This window comes from Mustela nigripes, chromosome 6, assembly GCF_022355385.1.
Source record: "Mustela nigripes isolate SB6536 chromosome 6, MUSNIG.SB6536, whole genome shotgun sequence".
Lineage (NCBI taxonomy): Eukaryota > Metazoa > Chordata > Mammalia > Carnivora > Mustelidae > Mustela > Mustela nigripes.
The window spans coordinates 123,726,528-123,748,801 of record NC_081562.1 but is presented as its reverse complement, the minus strand read 5'-3'; the positions used below and the strand labels follow the sequence as shown (position 1 = coordinate 123,748,801).

At 38.4% G+C, this 22,274-nt stretch overlaps 1 protein-coding gene and 1 pseudogene across 8 annotated transcripts in view; one reads left to right on the top strand and one right to left on the bottom strand.

Annotated features, from left to right (window-relative positions):
* The window catches only part of ABI1 (abl interactor 1), a 116,973-nt gene that overhangs the window by 19,551 nt on the left and 75,148 nt on the right, over positions 1–22,274 (bottom strand). For 5 of the 8 annotated variants that reach the window (XM_059404143.1, XM_059404144.1, XM_059404141.1 and 2 more), the window contains exons 3-6: positions 9,920–10,096; positions 4,561–4,575; positions 3,725–3,825; positions 2,323–2,463 (exon numbers count right to left, since the gene is read on the bottom strand). In XM_059404143.1, the coding sequence (XP_059260126.1) occupies positions 2,323–2,463; positions 3,725–3,825; positions 4,561–4,575; positions 9,920–10,096 (434 nt within the window). The remainder of the gene's footprint in view (positions 1–2,322; positions 2,464–3,724; positions 3,826–4,560; positions 4,576–9,919; positions 10,097–22,274) is intronic. The other 3 variants (XM_059404142.1, XM_059404138.1, XM_059404140.1) reach the window with 1 other exon arrangement.
* LOC132020881 (large ribosomal subunit protein eL42-like) lies at positions 17,424–17,743 on the top strand (annotated as a pseudogene).

Here is a 22,274-nt window from a genome sequence, read left to right as displayed (position 1 = left end):
ATGTTAAATAAAGAAAAAGAAAAAGAGAGGAAGCTGTTTACCATAAAATTGCTTGAATGTGGTCTCTCCCTAGTCCCTCAAGCCAGGTGGTCAATATCCTGCTTTGTGCCAGCACTGCCTCACAGACATATGAAGTTTTTGTACTTATTATGCTCTTTTACAATTATTAGCTTATGTGCCCTGTTCCTCACATGAAAATTAGGGTTAGAAAATTACAGCCCCTGGACCAAATCTGGCCACTGGCCCAATTTTTACAACCTGTGGACTAAGAATATTCTTTCCATTTTTAAATAGTTGAAAAAAAACTGAAAGAAGAAGAATATTTATGACACATTAAAATTACATGAAATCCAAACTTAAGTTCCATATGCAGAGTCTGACTAGAATGCAGCCATGCTCATTCACTTGTGTGTCGTCCAGGCTGCTTCCATGCTGCAATGACAGAGCGGAATAATCACAAGAGACCATAAGGCCCACTAATCCTAAAATATTAACAATCTGTCCTTTTATTAAAAAGTTTGTCGTGGGACACCTGGGTGGCTCAGTTGGTTAAGCAGCTGCCTTCGGCTCAGGTCATGATCCCAGGGTCCTGGGATCGAGTCCCACATCGGGCTCCTTGCTCGGCAGGGAGCCTGCTTCTCCCTCTGCCTCTGCTTGCCTCTCTGTCTGCCTGTGCTCGCGCACTCTCTCTCCCTCTGTCCCTGACAAATAAATAAAATCTTTAAAAAAAAAAAAAAAAAAAAGTTTGTCGATCTCCTGTTCTAACAGAATGAGCTTCTGGAAAATTAAACTGTATCTTATGGGCATATCTCTAGTACCTCATGAAGTAATGCTTAGTAACTGGATATTGAATATGATTAAACTATTAATACTTCCACTAGAGAGAAAAACCGTGCTTTGAATTACTATTCAAAAACACACACACACAAAATTTGGTCCTCATTGAGCCTGACCTGATATAGTGACTGCAGATATCAATATAATAATTTATTTATTAACAGCACCAATAACAAATTTCCATTACACAGCAACTAAGAGGCTTGACATACCCTACTTAACTGAATCCCCCCCAAAATGATTTTAGTAAATTTATCTAATATATCAACCTAAAAGTCAAGGTAAAGAGAAGTTCCTTGCCAAGTTATTAAGTGATATAAAACTGAAGAATAAAATAAAGCTATGGGGAGCCTGGGTGGCTCAGTGGGTTAAAGCCTCTGCCTTTGGCTCAGGTCATGATCTCAGGGTCCTGGGATGGAGCCCTGTGTCGGGATCTCTGCTCAGCTGGGAGCCTCCTTCCTCCTCTCTATCTCTGCCTGCCTCTCTGCCTACTTGTGATATCTGTCAAATAAATAAATAAAATCTTTTTTTAAAAAACTATATAAAATAAAGCTGAAGTCAAGCTAATAATAACAATAATAATAAAATAAATTAAGCTCTACAATAAATTTGTCTGACTTTATAAAAGTACCCAAACACAGAGTGGTGACTTCTCAGGGAAAGAAAGTAGAGGCTATAATTGGGAAAGGGCCTAATAGGGACCTGATCTGGGAATGGTTATGTGGGTATACTCAATTTGTATTAAACCATCAAGTTGTATACTTAATAGACTGAACGCTTTTCTGAATGTATGTCATGCTTCATAATCAAGTTTTTTAAAAATCCATGTGATTTTACAACTTACATTTTCTAGTATATCAACTCTCTTAACAAATTTCCTTAGATTTAAGATGTCTTTTTTTATTTCAATTTCATAAAGTTTAATAAATCATGTTGTATAATTTCTGATATTTCACCTTTTTTTTTTTTAAAAGACTTTATTTATCTGACAGAAAGAGATCACATGTAGGCAGAGAGAGGGGTTTGAGAAGTGGACTCCCTGCTGAGCAGAGAGCTTGACGTGAGGCTCGATCCCAGGACCTTGAGATCATGACTCCAGCCGAAGGCAGAGGCTTAACCCACTGAGCCACCCATCCCTGGTATTTCACCCTTTATCCAAAAATACTTAAGAGTGATTGCCTCGATCTTTTTTAAATAACTGTTTTAAAAAACATTCTGTAAGCCTTGATCCAAATACACATTTATACCTCCATCAAAAAGAAAACATGGTGGCAAATCTACAATTAGTATAAACCTACTTAAAGCCTAAAAAGCAGAATTATGGCATAAATTTACTTATAGAAACATATATAATATTAGTACCTCACATCTTTTACATTCTATATTAGCATTAGAGCAGTACTTTACTTCAGCAACTTTACAGGAGTCTGTCACCAGTCAGTAATGCCCACTTTCAGATATTCAAAGACTCAATTGAAGGTTTACCTGTGTGTCCTTGGTCTCTGGTTTAAAGAAGCTGTCCTGCCTGGACTATGCTGACTTCCGAGCCTAGCAGGACTTGTCATGTAGTCATTAGGAACTGTTGGGGGTTTAACAGGTTCCAGGGTTTTGTAAGGAGTATTTCGTCTAAAGAATAATAATAAAGAAAGGATTAATGAATAAGAAGGAATAAATGGGATTTTCCCCCAAATCTGTGATTGTCTCTTTGTAAACAAGTATAACACAAGTTTTTTTTTTCTTTAATTTGTAGTAATACATTTTGTTTAAAAAAATTCCTCACTGGGGTATATAAATTCTGTTACTCTACACAAACAATGAAGTTTGCTACTTTTTCTTATTAAAACCATAGGAAAGGGTCATTTAAAAGTTCTAACCTTATTTCTAAAAATAATGATTGTAATTCTTTTAATGCTCAGTAATATTCAATTTTGAATTATACATTATTCCCAGATCAGTGACCCACAAGCCACCATCCTTATACATTAAAAAACAAAGTATCTCTCCTGCAATTTATTCCTACCTCAGTGTTGAAATACATGAATGAGTACGCTCTGATCCTATGTAATGCCACATGTTTCTCAATAAATGGCTTTAACTTTTCTATTTAATAACTTCATATGTTTTTTCCAGGGGCTAGGGATTTACAGAATGAAAATGGAAACTAAGATTCTGCACAATTTTGATTCTTAATTCCTCTTATTATAAAATAATGATGCCTCACCCCTAACCAAAAATGAAAAATCTACTATTTGCCTTCCTATGTTAAGGTGAATGATCTATCAGAAATGTCTTACCAATTATTCAATATTTTTACTGCACTGAGAAGGAAGAAGCTACCAACTGTTATCTTTTCTGTTTCTCCAGCCAGCCTACCCCTAATGCTCAAATATGAAAGGCCCTCTGATTATGAGCAGAAACACAGTTAGGGCACAATTAGGGGTACTCCAGATAAAGCCCCTAAGTCTCAGGCGCCAAGAACATCTGCAGGCTATGAAGCTGAACTACATAAAATACACTGCTTATTCAAAGTGCTGCAATATGAATATTGTAAACACATGTGAAAGCCCCATATGGAATCCTCCAGCAATTTCATTAGAAATACACTTATTTTTCCCCAAAAAAAATGAATTAGAAGATAAAAAAATAAATAATGCTTAATTACACATTTACAAAAGAACCTTTCTAGTATAAACTTCTATAGAGACCATTATAAAACAAGGAGGTTCATTTTGGATTATGTTCAAGAAAGTAAGAACCAAAATGAATTTGTGAAAGGTAGTTCACATTGAGAGGGTCCCACAGCAAGGACGCTATACTTACTTAAGTCACATACACATCTTTTCCTTTTGCATATGGATTTTCTTATAAAATGTAGTTGAATTCTTACCCCAATGTTCCCCGGCCTGACATGGGAGGGCTTGGTGGTTTCTGAGTAGGAGGATTTGTTCTCGACAGTGTGCCAGTTCTTGCAGGCTGGTTATTTCCATGCTAAAATGTGGAAAGAAAAGCTTTTATTTTTATATCAAATTGTTCTGTTAGTGTTTTGACACCATGTATTATTATTATTTTTTTTAATATCAGAATGTGAAGTAAGGATTCCCAGACAGTTTTATTAACAGACTTTGGTACTACATTTTAAAAAAGTCAAAAAACCACTTGCTCTTGGCTTTTCTCCTATTATCTTATGCTATTCATACCAATTTATGGCAAATATAGGTGTGATTATTGGATTTTCTACATTATTTTATTGTTAAACATAGTCACTGAGATTAAACTTATCTGCATTCAAATACTGGATTTCCCAAAATTTTTTAGATGTGTACATGAATAAAAACTACACATCTCAGTGTCAACTTGCTAATATATTCATTAAGATAAAAATCATCTTTATCTTTATCTTAACAATTCAGTAACAAAGTCCTATATGTCTGGAAAACCTCCTAATTGTAAGTCAATAAAAGCAAGGCAACTATCAAAAAATGAGCAAAGCAATAAATGTTAGCAAAATTAATGTTCCTATATAAATGCAGATGTCAATATATCTTTGATATATTAACACATCCAAGCTAAATGTTGCTGATTTGAACTGAGTTTATTTAATCTACATAAATCCTATGGGAAAAAAGCAGACAGACATAGGAAGAGTTTTCAAATTTTAGTGGCTCTGCAGCCTCTATCAATAGAGGGAAAACTGTGGATCAAATGATAAGTAGTATCTCTTACCTTGGCTTTTAGCCACTTTACGTTGGCAAAAAAAGGGGGGAAAAAGTAGAAATTAATTCTAAAGAAATTATATCTGATAGGACACGTTTACATCTATAGTTATTCAATTCATGTTAATAAGCTTTTACCCAGCAATATTTTAAATATTTTATAAAGAAAAAATACCCAAAAGCAACAGGGAAATTTTCATGTGTATCAAATATTTTTTCAAAAGAATATATTCATAAGGAAACCACCACTTTATTATGCTGCTCTCATGCAGGTCCAATAATGTCTTAGGTCAATATTTTATCCTATGAAACTAATCCAACTGAATCACAGATGATAAACACTGATTTAAACACAAACACCTAACACATCCAATGTAAGGCTACTTAAACATATCACTGTACAAGACCTAAGGCTTTACTGAACATTCAATGCCCAAGTATTCATTAGATGATGGTAATACAGTGTTTTAAAAACTGACAAACTATAAATGTTAAGGCAAAATCACATGTTGCTTGCAAATTCAGAAAAGGACCTAGCCCCTTGATGTTTAACACAAAACAAATCCCTATGCATAGCAGCTGCTTAGCCAGATTCTAACTAAGGCATAAACAAACAGGGTCTAGACACCCTCTGATTTATAACTTATGAATCTAAATCTGAGCAGGCCAACAGTGGTAAGAAGGTAGAGGCTGCTTTAGTTCTAAGTTTCCTTCTGAACCAGTTTAGCTAACATTCAAAACTGAAGAATGGGGGCACCTCAATGGCCCAGTGGGTTAAGCCTCTGCCTTCGGCTCAGGTCATGATCTCAGGATCCTGGCATTGAGCCCCACATCGGGCTCTTTGCTCAGCAAGAAGCCTCCTTCCTCCTCTGTCTGCCTCTCTGCCTACTTGTGATCTCTATCAAATAAATAAATAAAATCTTTTAAAAAAAAAAAAACAAAACAACTTAAGAATGATTGCTTTGATCCTAAAGGCTACTTCTATGAAAGATAACTAGCCTATATATGAAGTAGTATGTACTATAAATAATATGAAATACTGTGTATACTCCTAAAGCATCACTACTTGTACTATGCCACTTAAGAAATATCTTTAGGTCAGAGTCTAACCTTGTATATATTCTTTCTTTAACATTTGCCCTTCTAAATATGAATCTACCATTTTGCAGGTGATCATAATGGCAACATTAAGTACGTCAACCAGGGGCGCCTGGGTGGCTGGGTGGCTCAATGGGTTAGGGACTTTGCCTTCAGCTCAGGTCATGATCTCTGGGTCCTGGGATCGAGCCCCGCATTGGGCAATCTGCTCAGCAGGGAGCCTGCTTCCCTCTCTCTCTCTCTGCCTACTTGTGATCTCTGTCAAATAAATAAATAAAATCTTAAAAAAAAAAAAAAAAAGGTCAACCAAAGGGGGAATTACCTTGCCTTAGATATATTCTCATTTCCAGAAATTATGCCAGAATTTTAGTGTTCTTTCGTATGTGTTTAGAATGATATTGCTTGTCTTTATCAATGTCTGAAATCCTACTCAGCTGCTACATATCACACCTGGATTTAGGAACTGTAAACCTGAATAACATTATCCTTGGAAATAAGATATACTAATGTGACAGCATTACAATATGCTAAATACTATCTTATTCTAAACTTAGAATTATTCTAAATATGATCACACATCTTCCCTCATTTGTTGTTTCAAGTGAACAAGAAAAAGAATTCAAGTATAAATTGGTCTCAAGTGAAACAATGAATGGAGAATCTGGGAATAAAAATTCTAGCTGAACGCTGCTACTATGCAATGGTGTAACCTTCAATCTTACATGGAGCTCCCTGAGCTCCCCCTCTTCTATCACACGTATATTTATGTCTACAGAAGTGTTTTTGAGTTTGAGAGTGTCAGAAGAAAATAATCTCTGTATTTTACAGTTTAAAATACTGCAATTGTTAGCAACCTACAAGACTTTTCCACTTAAATGTCCCCAAAACACATCCAAACAAGACTTTCATTTCCTTAAGATCTCACTTCATTTCTTTAACATTTACATTTATGGTGTGCCATTTTACCACTTCCCTGGAATCTCAGGTTGAAAACATCAGAATTCTCTTTGATTCCTCCCTATCTTCTAGCCCTAAGTAAATCATAAGCTTTGTATACCACATGTGCTGAAAGTCTATAAGGCCAGCCAATCCTTTCTTTGATGTATGACTCAAAAGCTTTTAACCTTTGTTTAATACAAGTGAAACCTTCAAACATTACACCCAATTTACATATTGTAAATCTTTAGTGTCTCTACTAATAAAATGTAACAACTCCTAGATCACATGGTCGTTTTGAGGCTTAAAAACATATACACTGAAAGTCAGTCCTTTGAAAATTATGAACCAAGCTATAAAGCTGTTAACATTAAAAATAAATTTAGGGGCACCTAGGTGGCTTAGTTGGTTAAGCTTCTGTCTTCAGCTCAGGTCACGATACCAGGGTCCTGGATTCTGTCTGCACTGCCTTGGGCTCCCTGCTCAGCAGGGGAATCCGCTTCTCCCTCTCCTTTTGCCCCTCCCCACACCCCATTCCCCCCCACTTGTGCTTTCTCTCCCCCCAAAATAAAATCTTTTTAAAAATGTCTCTACTAAGTATTCAAGTCTTCTCTAGTCTATAACTTACTCTGAAAACTTGTGCTCTCTTACAAGGTTCATCTTCTTTACATTCTCCTTTATGTATATAATTCTAGTAGTTTCCTACACCAGGATTCTCTTACCCATATGTTACACTGTTTCCAAAAGTCAAACCAGACTTACCTTAAGGTATTTTTTGTATATTTTTATTTCCTACCAACTTATGTGTCACCATATATTTCACAGCATAAAATGCCTTAACATAGTATTATTTACATAATAATACATCACAAAAGAAAATATGTTGGAACATTAATTTCAGAGTGTAGAAACCTTAACATGAAATTCGGTAGCTATAAGAAGAAATATTTGGATACAATTTTTTAATCTATATATATTTTTTAAAATACCCAAACATCAAAGTCAAAGTCAAACAGCAGCATGAAGAAATATCTGCCAATATAAAGAAGCTCATTTCCTTAACAGAAAAAAAAAAAAAAAAAAAAAAAAAAACTCTTCCCAATCGGTAGGAAAACAAACTTCTAATAGAAAAGTGGCAGACAAAAGATAAGAAAATAATTCTAAAACTTAACTAAGTATAACCTCTCTCTTCTCCTTCTCATAATTTTGGCCCTAGCATTTCTTCATTAACTACTATCCAAACTTCTAACCTTCACATACCTGTAACTGTGCTCTAGAAATATTTAATTAAGGTGGCAATGATCTTTCAGAGAAATCAGAAAACAGGAGAAATAGAATGGCAAGGAGACGACTAGGGAAAAAATAATTGTGCATATATTTGTACATCACAGAAACAAAATATGGACAAATGCCACAAATCAGCTTCTAAGATATATTGTTCTCACAGGCCACCCACCTTCCTACCCCTAGCCAAAAATATATTTAAAAATGACCTGTACACACATGTGAAATAAACTCCATTTTTTTTTTTTAAGGATTTTATGTATTTGACAGAGAGAGAGAAGGAACACAAGCAGGGAGTGGGAGAGGGAGAAGCAGGCTTCCTGCTGATGGAGCCTGATACAGGGGCTCCATCCCAGGACCCTGGGGATCATGACCTGAGCTAAAGGCAGACTCTTAATGACTAAGCCACCGAGGCGCCCCTAAACTCAGTATTTTAATAAAGTAAAAAAAATAAAAATAAAAAATAACCTGTACAGTATAAATGTACTTAGTGCCACAGAGCTATATGCTTAAAATGTTAAATGGTAAATTTTATGTATATTTTGCCACAATAAAAAAAGTTAAAAAAAAAAAAAAAAGAAAAAACTCGTGTCAATATCCATATTACAGAAAGCAGATTGCCAACATCTGCATACTTTCAATATATATTACACGGCATTTACATTTCCCATTTATACATGTATGATGAAAGAGTTTCACTTTCTCACCCAAAATATCCTTGTAAAATCTGCTTTCATCTTCTACTCTGCTAAGGTACTATGTATTAAACTATTAAATTATTAGTGGAGGGTTAATATAGGATATTCACTTCTAAGATGATGACTGAATTTTTTTTTATGCATGTTTACTGTTTTGAAGAAAGAAAACTCAAGACTAGGCCAAAAGGGAAGAAGAGAGTGCGTGTGAGCACACGCATGCACAGATGTATGCCTAATTTATAGATGTTAATCCCAAGGCAGTTAATACAAAGAGTTCTCCAGACTCTTAATATTCAAATCCTATAGCTCAATCTAGTCTAAAATATCTTAAATTAATACTGAATTTAAGCTCACTTACAAGCCTACCCACATCCCCTGGGTACAAACATAAGAAACCAACGAAAGTAGCCTCCTCTACATTTGCGGTGTTCCAACTTTACACCTAGCTTCCAAGCATGACAGCAAAGGGGAGATTCCAATAATGTCCAAGGGGAGTAGAATAAAAGTCAGTTCTGTCAGTCAGCTATACTCCCTCTTGATCAGGAACCCCAAATAATTGAGAATGCAACAGATCTAGCAATAGCACCTGTCAGATCAGCCAGTTAGGGAAATCTTCAAGACACTAGTTGATTCCTAAAAACTCATAAAAATTTCTGAAAATCAGATACAAAATCAAATAATGGTCCTCTAGGAAAGGAACTACCAAATTTCAGAGGACTCATTTATCCCGAGCAGAAATGGCTGAAGAATCCAGGCCATTTGAATTTTGTTTGCAAAATGACCCACAAACACCTAACTAATTCTGCCATACTAAAAAAATGAACATGGGCAACAAATAATCTCCCTCCTAAAAGCCTACTGGGGAAGGAAATGGTGAAGAGGAGAGGGTGGTACACAAAATACATACAATTTTTTATTTTTCATAAATTGCTAGAATTATAGCCACATCTACATAAATGCACTAATATATATACATTATTTTGAAATAAAAGATTTAAAGTATTTACAAACTATTTTCTAAACCAACTCTATAAAGCACATAATTTTTTTAAATTTTTAAATATTCATTCAGTAGTAAAAGCAAGACAGTCTTCAAAATAAAATTTGTAATACTGGTCTAGGATTCAAATGGCTTAACTGATGAATAGCCATGTTAAGTTTTATTGCCTTCTTAAATACAGCCTATGCCTCAAGCTTAGTATAATTAATACTAAATAAACGTTCTTTGAAAATTGTAATGCTAGTTACTAGCTAAGAGAATCCATGAAGAAAATTATTTTTATTACCTTATTTCCTATCTGAAATATTTACTGGATAAATTATTTCAAGTTAATACAATTTAAAAATGCTTACCTTGACACCATGGCCCACATCATCCAGAACTGTATAGTCAATAGGTTTCCGAATATACCTTACAGGACGCTCCATATTTGCAGGTGCTATTATTTTGTGAGTTCTTGATGTATTCTTATTTGTTGTCAAAATACCAATCTCTCTCCGAGCCACTTTCTCTTTATGAATGTCCACAGTCTATATTTTAAATGTGAACAAAGAAAATATTGTTAGGCATAGTACATTAAATAATGTCCATATACATTGGGCCATATACAATGGTGGACCACAGGACAGTATATTGTATGTCTGTTTTCTAGTGAATGCTCTATTTTCCCTTCAAAATTAAGGAAATTAATATCCTTGAGACTCAAACAGGGAATATCTAAAGATGATTAAAAGCATCAACTGATTTAACGGACTTGGTTCCAAGGCAATTTCCAGGAAAGCAATTTTCATTCCTAAAAGCTCGGTTTGTATGGAAAGGGAGGGAGGGAGGTCCTGCCCTGAGAAGCTTAAACTTTATTTACTGGGGATACAGACCAGGAAGAAAATCAATCAATTACAATACAGTGAGGTAAGTACTACAGTGACATACATATGCACAATGTATTTGAAATTACTCCAAAGGTCTTCAAAGCCAAGATACCTAACTAGGTTGAGAAGGGCTCACTTAAAGACTTTATAGAGTCTATAGGTTTTTAAGGATGAACAGAAGAGGTAAATAAGGAAATTATTCAAGTCAATTATGCGTGTTGGAAACAAAGGTCTAAAAGAAGAGATGGCAGGTTAGAGCAGAGATTTTGAACTGGCATCATGCAAGCCTGCCTAATACTGTACTTTATGGCTTAAAAAAATTTTGTTGTTGTTACTTAGCTGCCAACATTTAAAACTATACAGTAGTGGTGCCTGGGTGGCTCAGTCAGTTAAGCATCTACCTTCAGCTCAGGCCACGATCCCAGGGTCCTGGGATCAAACTCCAGATCGGGGGCTTTCTCCCTCTCCCCACCCTGCTCATTCTCTGTCTCTCAAATAAATAAATAAACAAACAAATAAATAAAATCTTAAAGGAAAAAATCCCTCTGGTAGAGGTGTTGAGGACAGACAGAACAAGAGCCTGGTAATGACGGCAGTCTAGGCGGAGAAGAAGCAAGGATGTGAACTGAAGAGAGCAAAGGGGTATTGTCAGAAAAAAATAAGTTTAATGTTAATGCTTATTTAAGAGTCTATTTCCAGAATTTAAAAAATTGATTGGGAAAGAACCTGTAATCAAAAATGTTCTCTGAACTCAAAAATAAGGTAGAGGGACAACTCTCCTTCAATGTCTAGCGTTTTTGCACATCTTACAATAAACACAGGCACTGCTCCTTCTGTCCTAGATATTTATATAGTAAATCGCCTTAGAAATATATAGTGTCTTCCTGAAGAGCAAAAGGCAGGTTAACTGTCCATGTAATAAAAATAATGTCAGCCCTGCGGCAAAGGTCACAAAGGTTTACTGCCCATTATAAAAGGTCTGGTCCCCGGCTCTCTACTGGGCAGGGAGCCTGCTTCCCTTCCTCTCTTTCTGCCTGTCTCTCTGTCTACTTGTGATCTCTGTCTGTCAAATAAATAAATAAAATCTCTTAAAAATTTTTAAAAAATAAGAAAAATGAAAAAAGTTCTGGTCCCCTAAGCTGGGAGTTCCTTTCCTGTAATGCACCAACTCTGTGCAGATGTCACTCGGCTCTCTTTTCAGTACCCTATGGAAATTGGGGCTAGTTTTCTAGCACAAATGCTGACACTGGCTACTGCTACTGCCATAAGCAATGACATCCTGCATCTTGCCCAAGAGTCTCATGTCTCTACTAGTATCTATGAAATTGTGGCTGGCTAATTTCTCAGCTTGCACGAAAGGTAAAATCTTAAATTCTTCAATTTTTGATAGTTTTAGCAATCAAGATGGAATACTGACAGTTTCTAGAAATGGAATGTAAGACCAGTTAACAGGAATCAACAACAGTCCATGGGAATCATGAGTGACCATGCTGACCAAATGGGATGGTCAACCAAGCAATGAATGGTCCTCCACTTTACTGCCTACTAAGAAAGGCTAAATTGAGGATGTAGTTTCCGGTTGAATATCATTTTGTAGGTTCAAAGACAGAAGTCTGAATGATGCCTCAGCTACCATCAACTTTCCTCAACCTGACAGTTGGGGGGTGGGTAACTGAAAAGCTATCTTACTGCTCAGACCCTCCTGCAGGCTATTTTGTCAACGTTCAATCCACTCAAGATCAATAAAAGAGGGCACCTGGGTGGCTGTCAGCTAAGTGTCCAATTCTTGATTTCAGCTCAAGTCATGATCTAGGGGTTGTGGAATTTAGCCCTACATCAGGCTCCACACTCAACAGGATGTCTGCTTGGGATCCTTTCTCTCCCTCTCCTTAAGCCCCTCCCACCGTGTTCTCTCTTTCTCTCTCTCAAATAAATAAATAAATATTTTAAAAAAAAAAAAAAGATGAGTAAAAGATCTCAGCATTTTTTGGCAATGGGTCTGGTCTACTACAAGAGAGCTTTACCCATCACCCTCCACACCCCACCCCAGAAATTTCACTAGGATAAACTACTGCAGGCACTGACTAGTCTTCAGGCTCTTACTGTACTTAACTGGGTTTAAAATGATGATGAAGGTGACTCACTAGAGAATGAGAAACTTGCCCAAAGAAATCTAGATAAGTTCTTGCTGTCTGACCTTCTAGCCTTGGAAAACTCCTCTAATTCTTATGTTGAAAACAAGAAAGAATTTAAGAGATGTTATCTTGACAATGGAGCAGCAAACAGTCTACCTTAGGTAGACGCCTAAAAACAATGCTGTCACTGAGCAGATCTTAGCCCAAGTCATCCAAAGGTCACAAGCTCATTTCCCTGGTCAGAAAGCAATGTGGCTGTGGCTGCTCAATGTCCATACTGATAATCTTGCCACAGAACTTGGGACTTTGGTTGGATCAAAAATACTACAGGTTTCTTCGACTGCTCAGCATGCAGCTAACGCACTGCTCAAAACTGAAAGGAAAAGCCTCATGTTTACAGGTGCAGAGCTGCTCTCTCCCAATCTCCCCATAGCCTAGCCTCAGCTACTTTACAGAAAAAGATAACTGGGGGTGGAGAGGAGTTTTCCTAGTTCCCCAGGGGAACTGAAGATGAAACATACCCAAGTACGCTACAACACTAGGAAAGGGTGGGGGGGACTCAAAATCTTACTGCTTTTAGATACAGGAGCTCACACCACCTTCATACCCATTTTGTGAAGGGAAAGGGTACACGCTTTCAGCGACCAAAGTTTGGGTGGGTTAGTTAGGTAACTAACTCATAATATTCACTTGGTATCTTTGGACCAATCCAGTGTATTACTGTTGTGGCTTCCACCACTGAATATATAATTTACTGGTATTTTACATGCCTGTGCTGTGAATCCCCCTAAGTGCCAGAGGGGATTATGCCAACTGGGAAGAGCTACCAGTGTAGCCAGTAGCTACACTTTCTACCAGTGTAGGAAGCACTGGTAGCTTTAGCATCCCAAAATCCTTATAACCCCTTTGTGTACAAGTCTCCACGCACAGGTGATTTTACTGACTGGAGTCTCTGGCAAGAGGCACAGCCTCCACCAAGGTGTCCCTTGGTTTTTGGATTCAGTGCCTCCCTGACATAGCCACCAGGAGCACTCCTTTTGCAGTTTCCCATGTGAGGATGGGTCAACTCAAACTCAATGACTGATAAGGTGGTAAGAGCCTAACAAGCTTCTCTCATCACAGTAAAGTGGTATACTGAAGAACGCAGCCAGTCTGTCCCCTATGGTATTACAACTTTAAATGAAAAAGTGGCAGTTATCCCTTTAGGGAAATTTTACCCTCCAATCTGCTTAAACCAAAGTCGCTGGCTCATTGAGGCCCCTGATTCAGAGAGGATCCCATAAATGCCTGGGCCTGGTTCACTAATGAATGATTCAATTACACTGAAACACTATGGTGCTCTGTGGCCTACTATGCTGTTCAATTTCAAGGCCAGATACGCAGAGCTGAAAATGGGTGTGGCTGCTTTGCTCTGTGGGCAGAACTCAAGGATGTTCTCATAGATGTGAGCAATATTCCTCTTCACAAACCTTCTTATATTTTTACTTACTCCTTACTCTGGGTCTGTTACCAATGACCTAGCTGTTTGGTCTACCACTTGGAAAACTACAGACTGACATTAAAAACTAGCCACAGGGGCGCCTGGGTGGCTCAGTGGGTTAAAGCCTTCGGCTCGGGTCATGGTCCCAGGGTCTTGGGATCGAGACCCACATCGGACTCTCTGCTTGGCAGGGAGCCTGCTTCCTCCCCTCTCTCTCTGCCTGCCTCTCTGCCTACCTGTGACCTCTGTCTGCCAAATAAATAAATAAATAAATAAAATCTTAAAAAAAAAAAAACTAGCCATAAACTGTGGGGACATAGTGCAGTTGCTGATCAGATCATCTAAGTCACAAATACAGAAGCCCGTGGTAAAGGACCATTGTCTGATGAGATCAAATGGTATGAAGCTGCTGATCAGGCCTGTACTACCCAGACTGCCATTACTGCTGCATGATCTATCAACACATGAAGCACTGCAGAACAGAGTTAAGATATTCCTGATGCAGAGGAACTACTACATCCCACTTCTGTAATTCCCAGAAGACCCATTTACCTCAATGACCAAGGCCACATCTCTTGCTACAGACAAACTGGTTACATCAGATCTCTGATCCCCCTCTTCAGGCTATTAGAGGTGCCTTACCATTGATAACACTTTCTCAGATATGATATGGCTATTCCAGTCCAATCAGCTGACTCCAGTCACACCAGTTATCCTCGAAGCTAATCACTGCCATGTTTTTCACTTTCCAAACCATCTGCAGTCTGATAATATGTTTTTTCTAGAAGTCACTAACAATGGGCTATTAGTCAAGGTATTTGATGGCCTTCCACACTCCCTACCATCTACAGACGTCTTTTGTATTCCTGAGTGCTGTAACAACCTCCTCAAAAATCAACTCAAAAACAAGCAATAACTGAACTCAAAAAGGGACAAAGGATTTGGTTAGATATTTGTCCAAAGAAGATATACAAATGGCCAGTGTGTACATGAAAAGATGCTCAACATCACTAAATCATCAAGGAAATGCAAATCAAAACCACAAGGAGATGGGGTGACTGGGTGGCTCAGTCAGGTGATCCTCTTTTTATTTTGGCCCAGATCATGCTCTCAGAGTTGTGAGACAGAGCCCCACATCAGGCTCCATGCTGGGTCTAGAACCTGTCCTCCCTCAGCCTCTCCCCCTAGTCTCTTTCATCCCCCCACCTCCCCACCCCCCAATACCACTGTCTAAAACACACACGCGCGCGCGAGCAAAAAAACCCACAATGAGATATCATACCCATCAGGATGGCTACTGTTTGCAAAGAATAAACAGAAAATAACAAATGTTGACAAGGATATGGAGAAACTGGAACACTTGCACATTGCTGGTGGGAATGTAAAATAGTACAGCTTCTGTGGAAAATAGCATAGTGGTTCCTCAAAAAACTAAAAATAAATTATACAACTCAGCAATTCCACTGCTGGGAATATACCCAAAGAACTGAAAACAAGGTCTCTAAGAGGTATCTACACACTTGTGTCTATAATGGCATTATTCTCAAAAGGCAAAAGGCAGAAATAAGCCAAGTGCCTCTGATGGAAGAATGAGTAAAACAGTGTGGTATATACACACTATGGAGTATTATTCAGCCTTAAAAAGTTAAGAAATTCTGACACATGAATGAATCTTGAGAACATTATGCCAAGTGAAATAAGCCAGTCACAAAAGGACAAATATTACATGATTACAATTATATGAAGCACCTGGCATAGTCAAATTCATAAAACAAAGTAGGATTATGGTTGCTAGAGTCTGGAGGGAGAGGGCAATGGGAGGTACTGTTTAACAGATACAGACTTTCAATTTTGCAAGATGAAAAGAATTCTGAAAATCGGTTATACAGACTTTGAATGTACTTAACACTACAGAGCCTAACACTTAAAAATGGTTAAGATGGGGGGAGGGGGAATGTGCACTTGGCTCGCTCAGTTGGTAGAGCTTGCGACTCTTGATCTTACAGTTATGAGTTCGAGTTCTGTGTTGTGTGCAGAGATTACTTAAAAAATAAAATCTTAAAAAAATTGGTTGAAATGGGAAATTTTATGTCCTATGTATTTTACAATTAAAAAAAGAACTAATCAACTCAGAACGATTTCTGACTATACCTCCTTAGTTCTTCCTGGTTCACACAGATCAAACAGCAGTTTGGCCACTGAAAATGGATGCCCCTAGGAAGAGACCATCTCCTCCTCTTTGCCACTTGCGATCTGTCCTGACCATTCCCAAACATGATGCTTCTTTCTTTCCTCTAATGGAAACCCCAAGCTGGCCTGATTGGTACATCCTCTGAATGTCAGCCTAGATAAAAGAAGGTCTTGGGAATTCTAACTTCATCCTGGTTCATCCACCTGAATTTTCTTGTTGGATTTCTGCGGTCTTAGATAATAAAGATAATGACCATTCAGTTAAGAAAATATACTCCTCACCAAGTCCCTTTTAATGAATCGTGTGGCCCAAAACAAGAGACATAATGGGGTAAGTGTAATAAAAATGCCCTTGTCCTTCTTCCATTGCAGACAAAAGGACTGGGTAAGAGTCAGGGATGACTGGGGAAAAGAGAGAAGTTAGCTACTGGTATGGGACACTCATTTTGTGAAGTGGAAGAACTCGGATACCTGTGGATTAAACACTTTAGACCTCACGAAGTAAGAAAGAGGGACAGTAGTGATCTCTGTCTTTGAAAATCACCCCTGGAGCTTTTTTCACAAAGGAAAATTCCCTGATGTAATTCTCCCACACACTGCAAGTGCGATAAATTGAACTGACTGCTGAGTCTGCCATACCCTGCTGTGCAGCTCTGATCACAACAGGACCACCATTCCCTTTAACCTCAAGGAAAAGTCTTTAGGAAGCAGCAGAGGGTGATCCTAGTTCCTGCTAGGAAAACACCTGCCCATACCGCCAAGGTATCTTTCCTACTCCCCACCCCTACTCTTTTCTATAGCTATCATTTAGTCATTCCTAAGACCAGATAAATGCTACCTGGTTGATGGCACAGATAAACAGTGTAGACTGGATTGCTTGCCTTCAAGTAATTCTTCCAAAAACAATCATTAGACTCAATTTTTTGTACTGAACTGTGGCCTGTAAGACCTACCAGCTCTTAAGGAGGCAACACTGGAGAAACTCTCAGCCCGTACTCCTTCACTTCCACCTTATCTTGGGAAAAGGGGACAACTGTAAACACCACATTTGGCACCTTGGAGGTGGTCATAAGAAACCTTCAAGTGTTTAAGCACCACAAGGAGATCATGTAGTCTGCAGACAACTGCTCTTTCCAAAGTAAGGCTATTCTGCTTTTTCCATGCCAGTAGGGCTCTCACAAACATGGAGAACATTCCTAAAACCTGCTGGACTTTCTGCAAGAGGTGTGGCGAGCACCAACCCTACAAAGTGACACCATACAAGAAAGCAAAAATTCTCTTTATGCCCAGGGAAAGCAGCATTATGACAGGAAGCAGCATGGCTGGGCTGTGGTGGGCATTACTAAGCCAGTTTTCTGGAAAAATGCTAAAAACTACAAAGATTATGTTGAGGCTTGAATGCGTGTTGAGCCCAACTGCAGATGCAAGAGAATGCTGGCTATTAAGAGATGCAAGCACTCTGAACTGGGAGAAGATAAGAAGAGAAAGGGCCATGTGATCTAGTTCTAAGCTTCATATTAGTTATATTATGAAGACAAAAAAAACCTTGAGCCTATGTTCAAGAAGGAAAGTAAGGCTATTCTTAATTACTGGGGCGGGTGGGGGGGTCGGGGGCCCGCTGGGGTGTGCACAGTGTACCTCTCATGAGGATAACTGACTTGTTAATTATGTGCAGTCTGAGGCAGTTATCCCTAAAATGGCAGCCATCAAATTAGAAAAAGTGGTTTAAAATTTGTCCTTGATTTCAGCTGAGGAGATCAGTGGTATCACCTCAGCCCTGGGGCCATTCAGGTCTGTCTCAACTCACTAATCACTATTATTAGGGATTGACAGAATTACCCTAGACTTCCACTTTGCAGGCAAAGGCCAAATCCAGTTTGGCCTTTGGCAAAGCCACTTCAGGCAGACCCTGAAGGTTAATGGCACTTGTTCAGCTTCTAGGGTGTAAGACACTATGGAGCACAGCTGACGTCAATGGCCTCATCCTGCTACCTCATCCTGCTACCCTGTTGATAGTATGTAACCTAATGTCTCATGAAATAAACTGAATGGCTCTGGTCCCAGCCTTTGTCAGACAAATTAGAGGGACCAATGAAGAGCATCATCATGGGAAATTCTACCAGAAGTCAAGCAATGTATAGAAATTAGGGACAAAAATTGTTGAAGGCAAATTATCCATTTTCCTTAATATTTATATATCTTGTAAGTGGAGCCATTGCCTCTTTTTGTTCCATAATATATTAAGTATATACAGCAAACAGCCATGAAGGATAAAAATGTCTCCCTCGGGAGTGACAGGCAGGTTCATTTACTATCTAGTACAATAAAGATGACATCCCCCTCCAGGATTAACATCAGGCAGGCTACTTCCCATTATAAAAGTTGGGTTCCCTAACCTAGAGGGTTTTCTCCTGTAACACATAATACTGCAATACAGGAGAGGCATCACCACAGGCATCACTCAGCCCTCTTCACATCTCTATATGGAGCCTGGGCTTGGAAAACTAACACACATACCAACAATGGCTCTTGCTAATTTCATGAATAATAAAGTCCTAGATCTATGACCCAGAAGTCTTTTATCTTCTACCACCATCTATGAAACTAAAGCAGGCTAAATTGCTAGCTTGCACAGATGGCAAATTCTCAGACCCTTCACAGTTCTTAAAAAAAAGCAAACCCATTTTTATTGTGAAACAGTTTATAGTCAAGCCAGTACCCTGGCTTCAGTAATTCTGAAGATTATCTGGTTACATGTTACAAATTGAATTTAAAAAGCTACATTTTGGGGGCACCTGGGTGGCTCAGTGGGTTAAAGCCTCTGCCTTCAGCTCAGGTCATGATCTCAGGGTCCTGGGATTGAGCCCCACATCGGGCTCTCTGCTCAGCAGGGAGCCTGCTTCCTCCTCTCTCTCTGCCTGCCTCTTTCTGCCTGCCAGTGATCTCAAATAAATAAATAAAATCTTAAAAATAAAATAAAATCTTTTTTAAAAGATACATTTTTTTAATCGCCTCTACTTATCTTTTAAATTCTTTCTTTTTCTGCGGTTGGGTGGCTCAGGTGGTTAAGCGTCTGACTCTTGGTTGCAGCTTAGGCCATGACCTCAGGGATGGTGAGATCAAGCCCCACATTGGGCTTGGCACTCATCCAGGAGTATGCTTGAAGAGTCTCTCCCTCTGCTGCTCCCCCCACTCACACATGCACATGCTCCTTCTCTCTCCAAAATAAATAAATAAATCTTTTAAAAAATAAACAAACTGTTTCCTTTTCTAATAGCAGAAGTTTAATTAGTATAAATTTTAGCTAAATTCTGACTGACCTGGGATTAAGTCTGGGGATTCATAATTCCACAGAGAATACTGAGATTTCACTGAAGGGTAAAAAGAAAACATGGACCAACACTCACCTTGGTTTGTTCTTAACTCCCTAGACACTCATCTCTGTGTCTTTTGGGAGGTCACCTTACAGATGCAATGCCTCCACACTGCACCCTAGGTTCTCTCCACATTATAACCTCTCCTTGGCAAACTCATTCACATTCAAGTTTAAATTGCCACTTATAAACACATAAACCTTATCCTATACCTCTCCTTTGAGCTGCAGAATTGTACCCAAAAAAAGTGTAATTGGGCACCTGGTGGCTCAACCAGTTGAGCATCCAACTCTTGGTTTTAGCTCAGGTCACGATCCTGGGTCATGAGTTCAAGTCTCCCATCAGGATTCACGCTGAGCAGAGTCTGCTTAAGATTCTCTTCCTCTGCCCCTCCCCCATCCCCATGTTCTCTCTCTAAATCTTTTTTTTAAAAAGTATAACATTCCCATCAGATAACATCAATGGTACCTCAAAATGACAGTACCCAAAATCAGACATAGTCTACCCAACTCTATTTCAATGTTCCTACAACAGTTCTCTATCTAAAGTTACTAAGTCAGACATCTAGCACTTAGTTCATATCCAGTATCACTAAATCTTGTCACATTTTCCTTTAAGAAGTGTTGGTGATCATGCTTAGCGAAATAAGTCAATCGGAGAAAGACAACTATCATATGATCTCCCTGATATGAGGAAGTGGAGGTGCAACATGGGGGGTTAAGGGGGTAGGAGAAGAATAAATGAAACAAGATGGGATTGGGAGGGAGACAAACCATAAATGACTCTTAATCTCACAAAACAAACTGAGGGTTGCTGGGGGGAGGGGGTTGGGAGAAGGGGGGTGGGGTTATGGACATTGGGGAGGGTGTGTGCTATGGTGAGTGCTGTGAAGTGTGTAAACCTGGTGATTCACATACCTTTACCCTGGGGGATAAAAATATATGTTTATTTTTTTAAAAAAAAAGAAGAAGTGTTGAGATGTGGACAAAAGGGAACCGCTGTGCACTGTTAGTGGGAATGCAAATGTAGAACAGTATGGAGGTTTCACAAAAAATTAGAAACTGGGGCGCCTGGGTGGCTCAGTGGTTAAGCCGCTGCCTTCGGCTCAGGTCATGATCTCAGGGTCCTGGGATCGAGTCCCGCATCGGGCTCTCTGCTCAGCGGGGAGCCTGCTTCCTCCTCTCTCTCTCTCTCTGCCTGCCTCTCTGCCTACTTGTGATTTCTCTCTGTCAAATAAATAAATAAAATCTTTAAAAAAAAAAAAAAAAAAAAATTAGAAACTACCATATGATACAGTAATTCCACCTAAGTATTTATCTGAAGAAAATAAAAACACTAATTCAAAAATATACATGCACTCCCATGTTCACTGCAGCATTGTTTATAATATCCAAGATATGGGAGGGAAAAATCTAAGTCCATCAATGAATGAATGGATAAAGAAGTTGTGGTGTGTGTATATATATATATATATATATACATACGCACACACACATATACATACCACCACAATGGTATATTATACAATGGAGTACTTTTCAGCCATAAAAAAAGTATGAAGTACTGTTACTTGCAACAACATGAACAGACCTTGAGGATATTATGCTAAGTGAAATAAGACAAAGACAATACCATATGATCTCACTTTATACTTGGAATGTAAAAAACAAACAACAAGCCCACAGGTACAGGGAACAGATTAGTATTTGCCAGAGGCAGGGGCTCAGCAAAATGGGTTAAGGGAGTCAAAAGGTACAACTGACAATAATAAAATAAGTTAGTCGTGGGGATGTAATATGCAGCATGTGACTATCGTTAATAATACTTTATTGTATATCTGAAAGTTGCTAAGAGTAAATCTTAAACATCTTCATCACAAGAAAATAATTTTTGTTAACTATGTTTGGGGACAGATGTTAACTAGACTTACTGTGGTGATCACTTTGCAATATATGCAAATAGTGAATCATTATGTTGCACAGCTGAAACTAACATGTCAATTTTACCTCAATTTAAAAACATACATGTATACAAACCAGAAATGTTTCCTTCTGTCTCCAACACCTTCATCCTAGTCAATCTACAGTATCATCTCTCACCTTAGTTACTGCAAAAGTTTCTAACTGATCCACTTGCAGTCAATCTATTCTCTTTCCAATCTGTTCTTTATGGTATAACCATGGTTATCTTTACAAACACAGTAAACTTGAGAAAACAAAATGAAAAACTTTGAAGACATCCCACCTGCTTAAATCCTATTAAAAGAACATCACACGTGGTTCCCAGTCTTCACAGGAAAAAAAAATTAAAAATGGCTCAAGTCCTTTCCCTATTTCTCTCAAATATCATGGTTAACTCTCCTTAAAATAATCTTTTTTCACCCTCCCTTATACACTGCAGATATATTCAGGACACTATTTCAAATTACTTGAAGTTTTTTTCTGAGTCCACTCCCTCCCCAGTTTCCCAAGTAAGAATTAACAAAAGTCCAAATCACAACCCTTCCTGCAAGGCACAGCCCTCCATATGGCAGGGTGAGTGAATACCGCAGGTAGGAGGAGGGGAACAGACTTGGAACATTTGTGTAACAACAGCATGCATATGCTCACCAAGCCAAAGTTAGCTTTTTCAGGGAGACTAATTCCTTCTCACACTTGAAT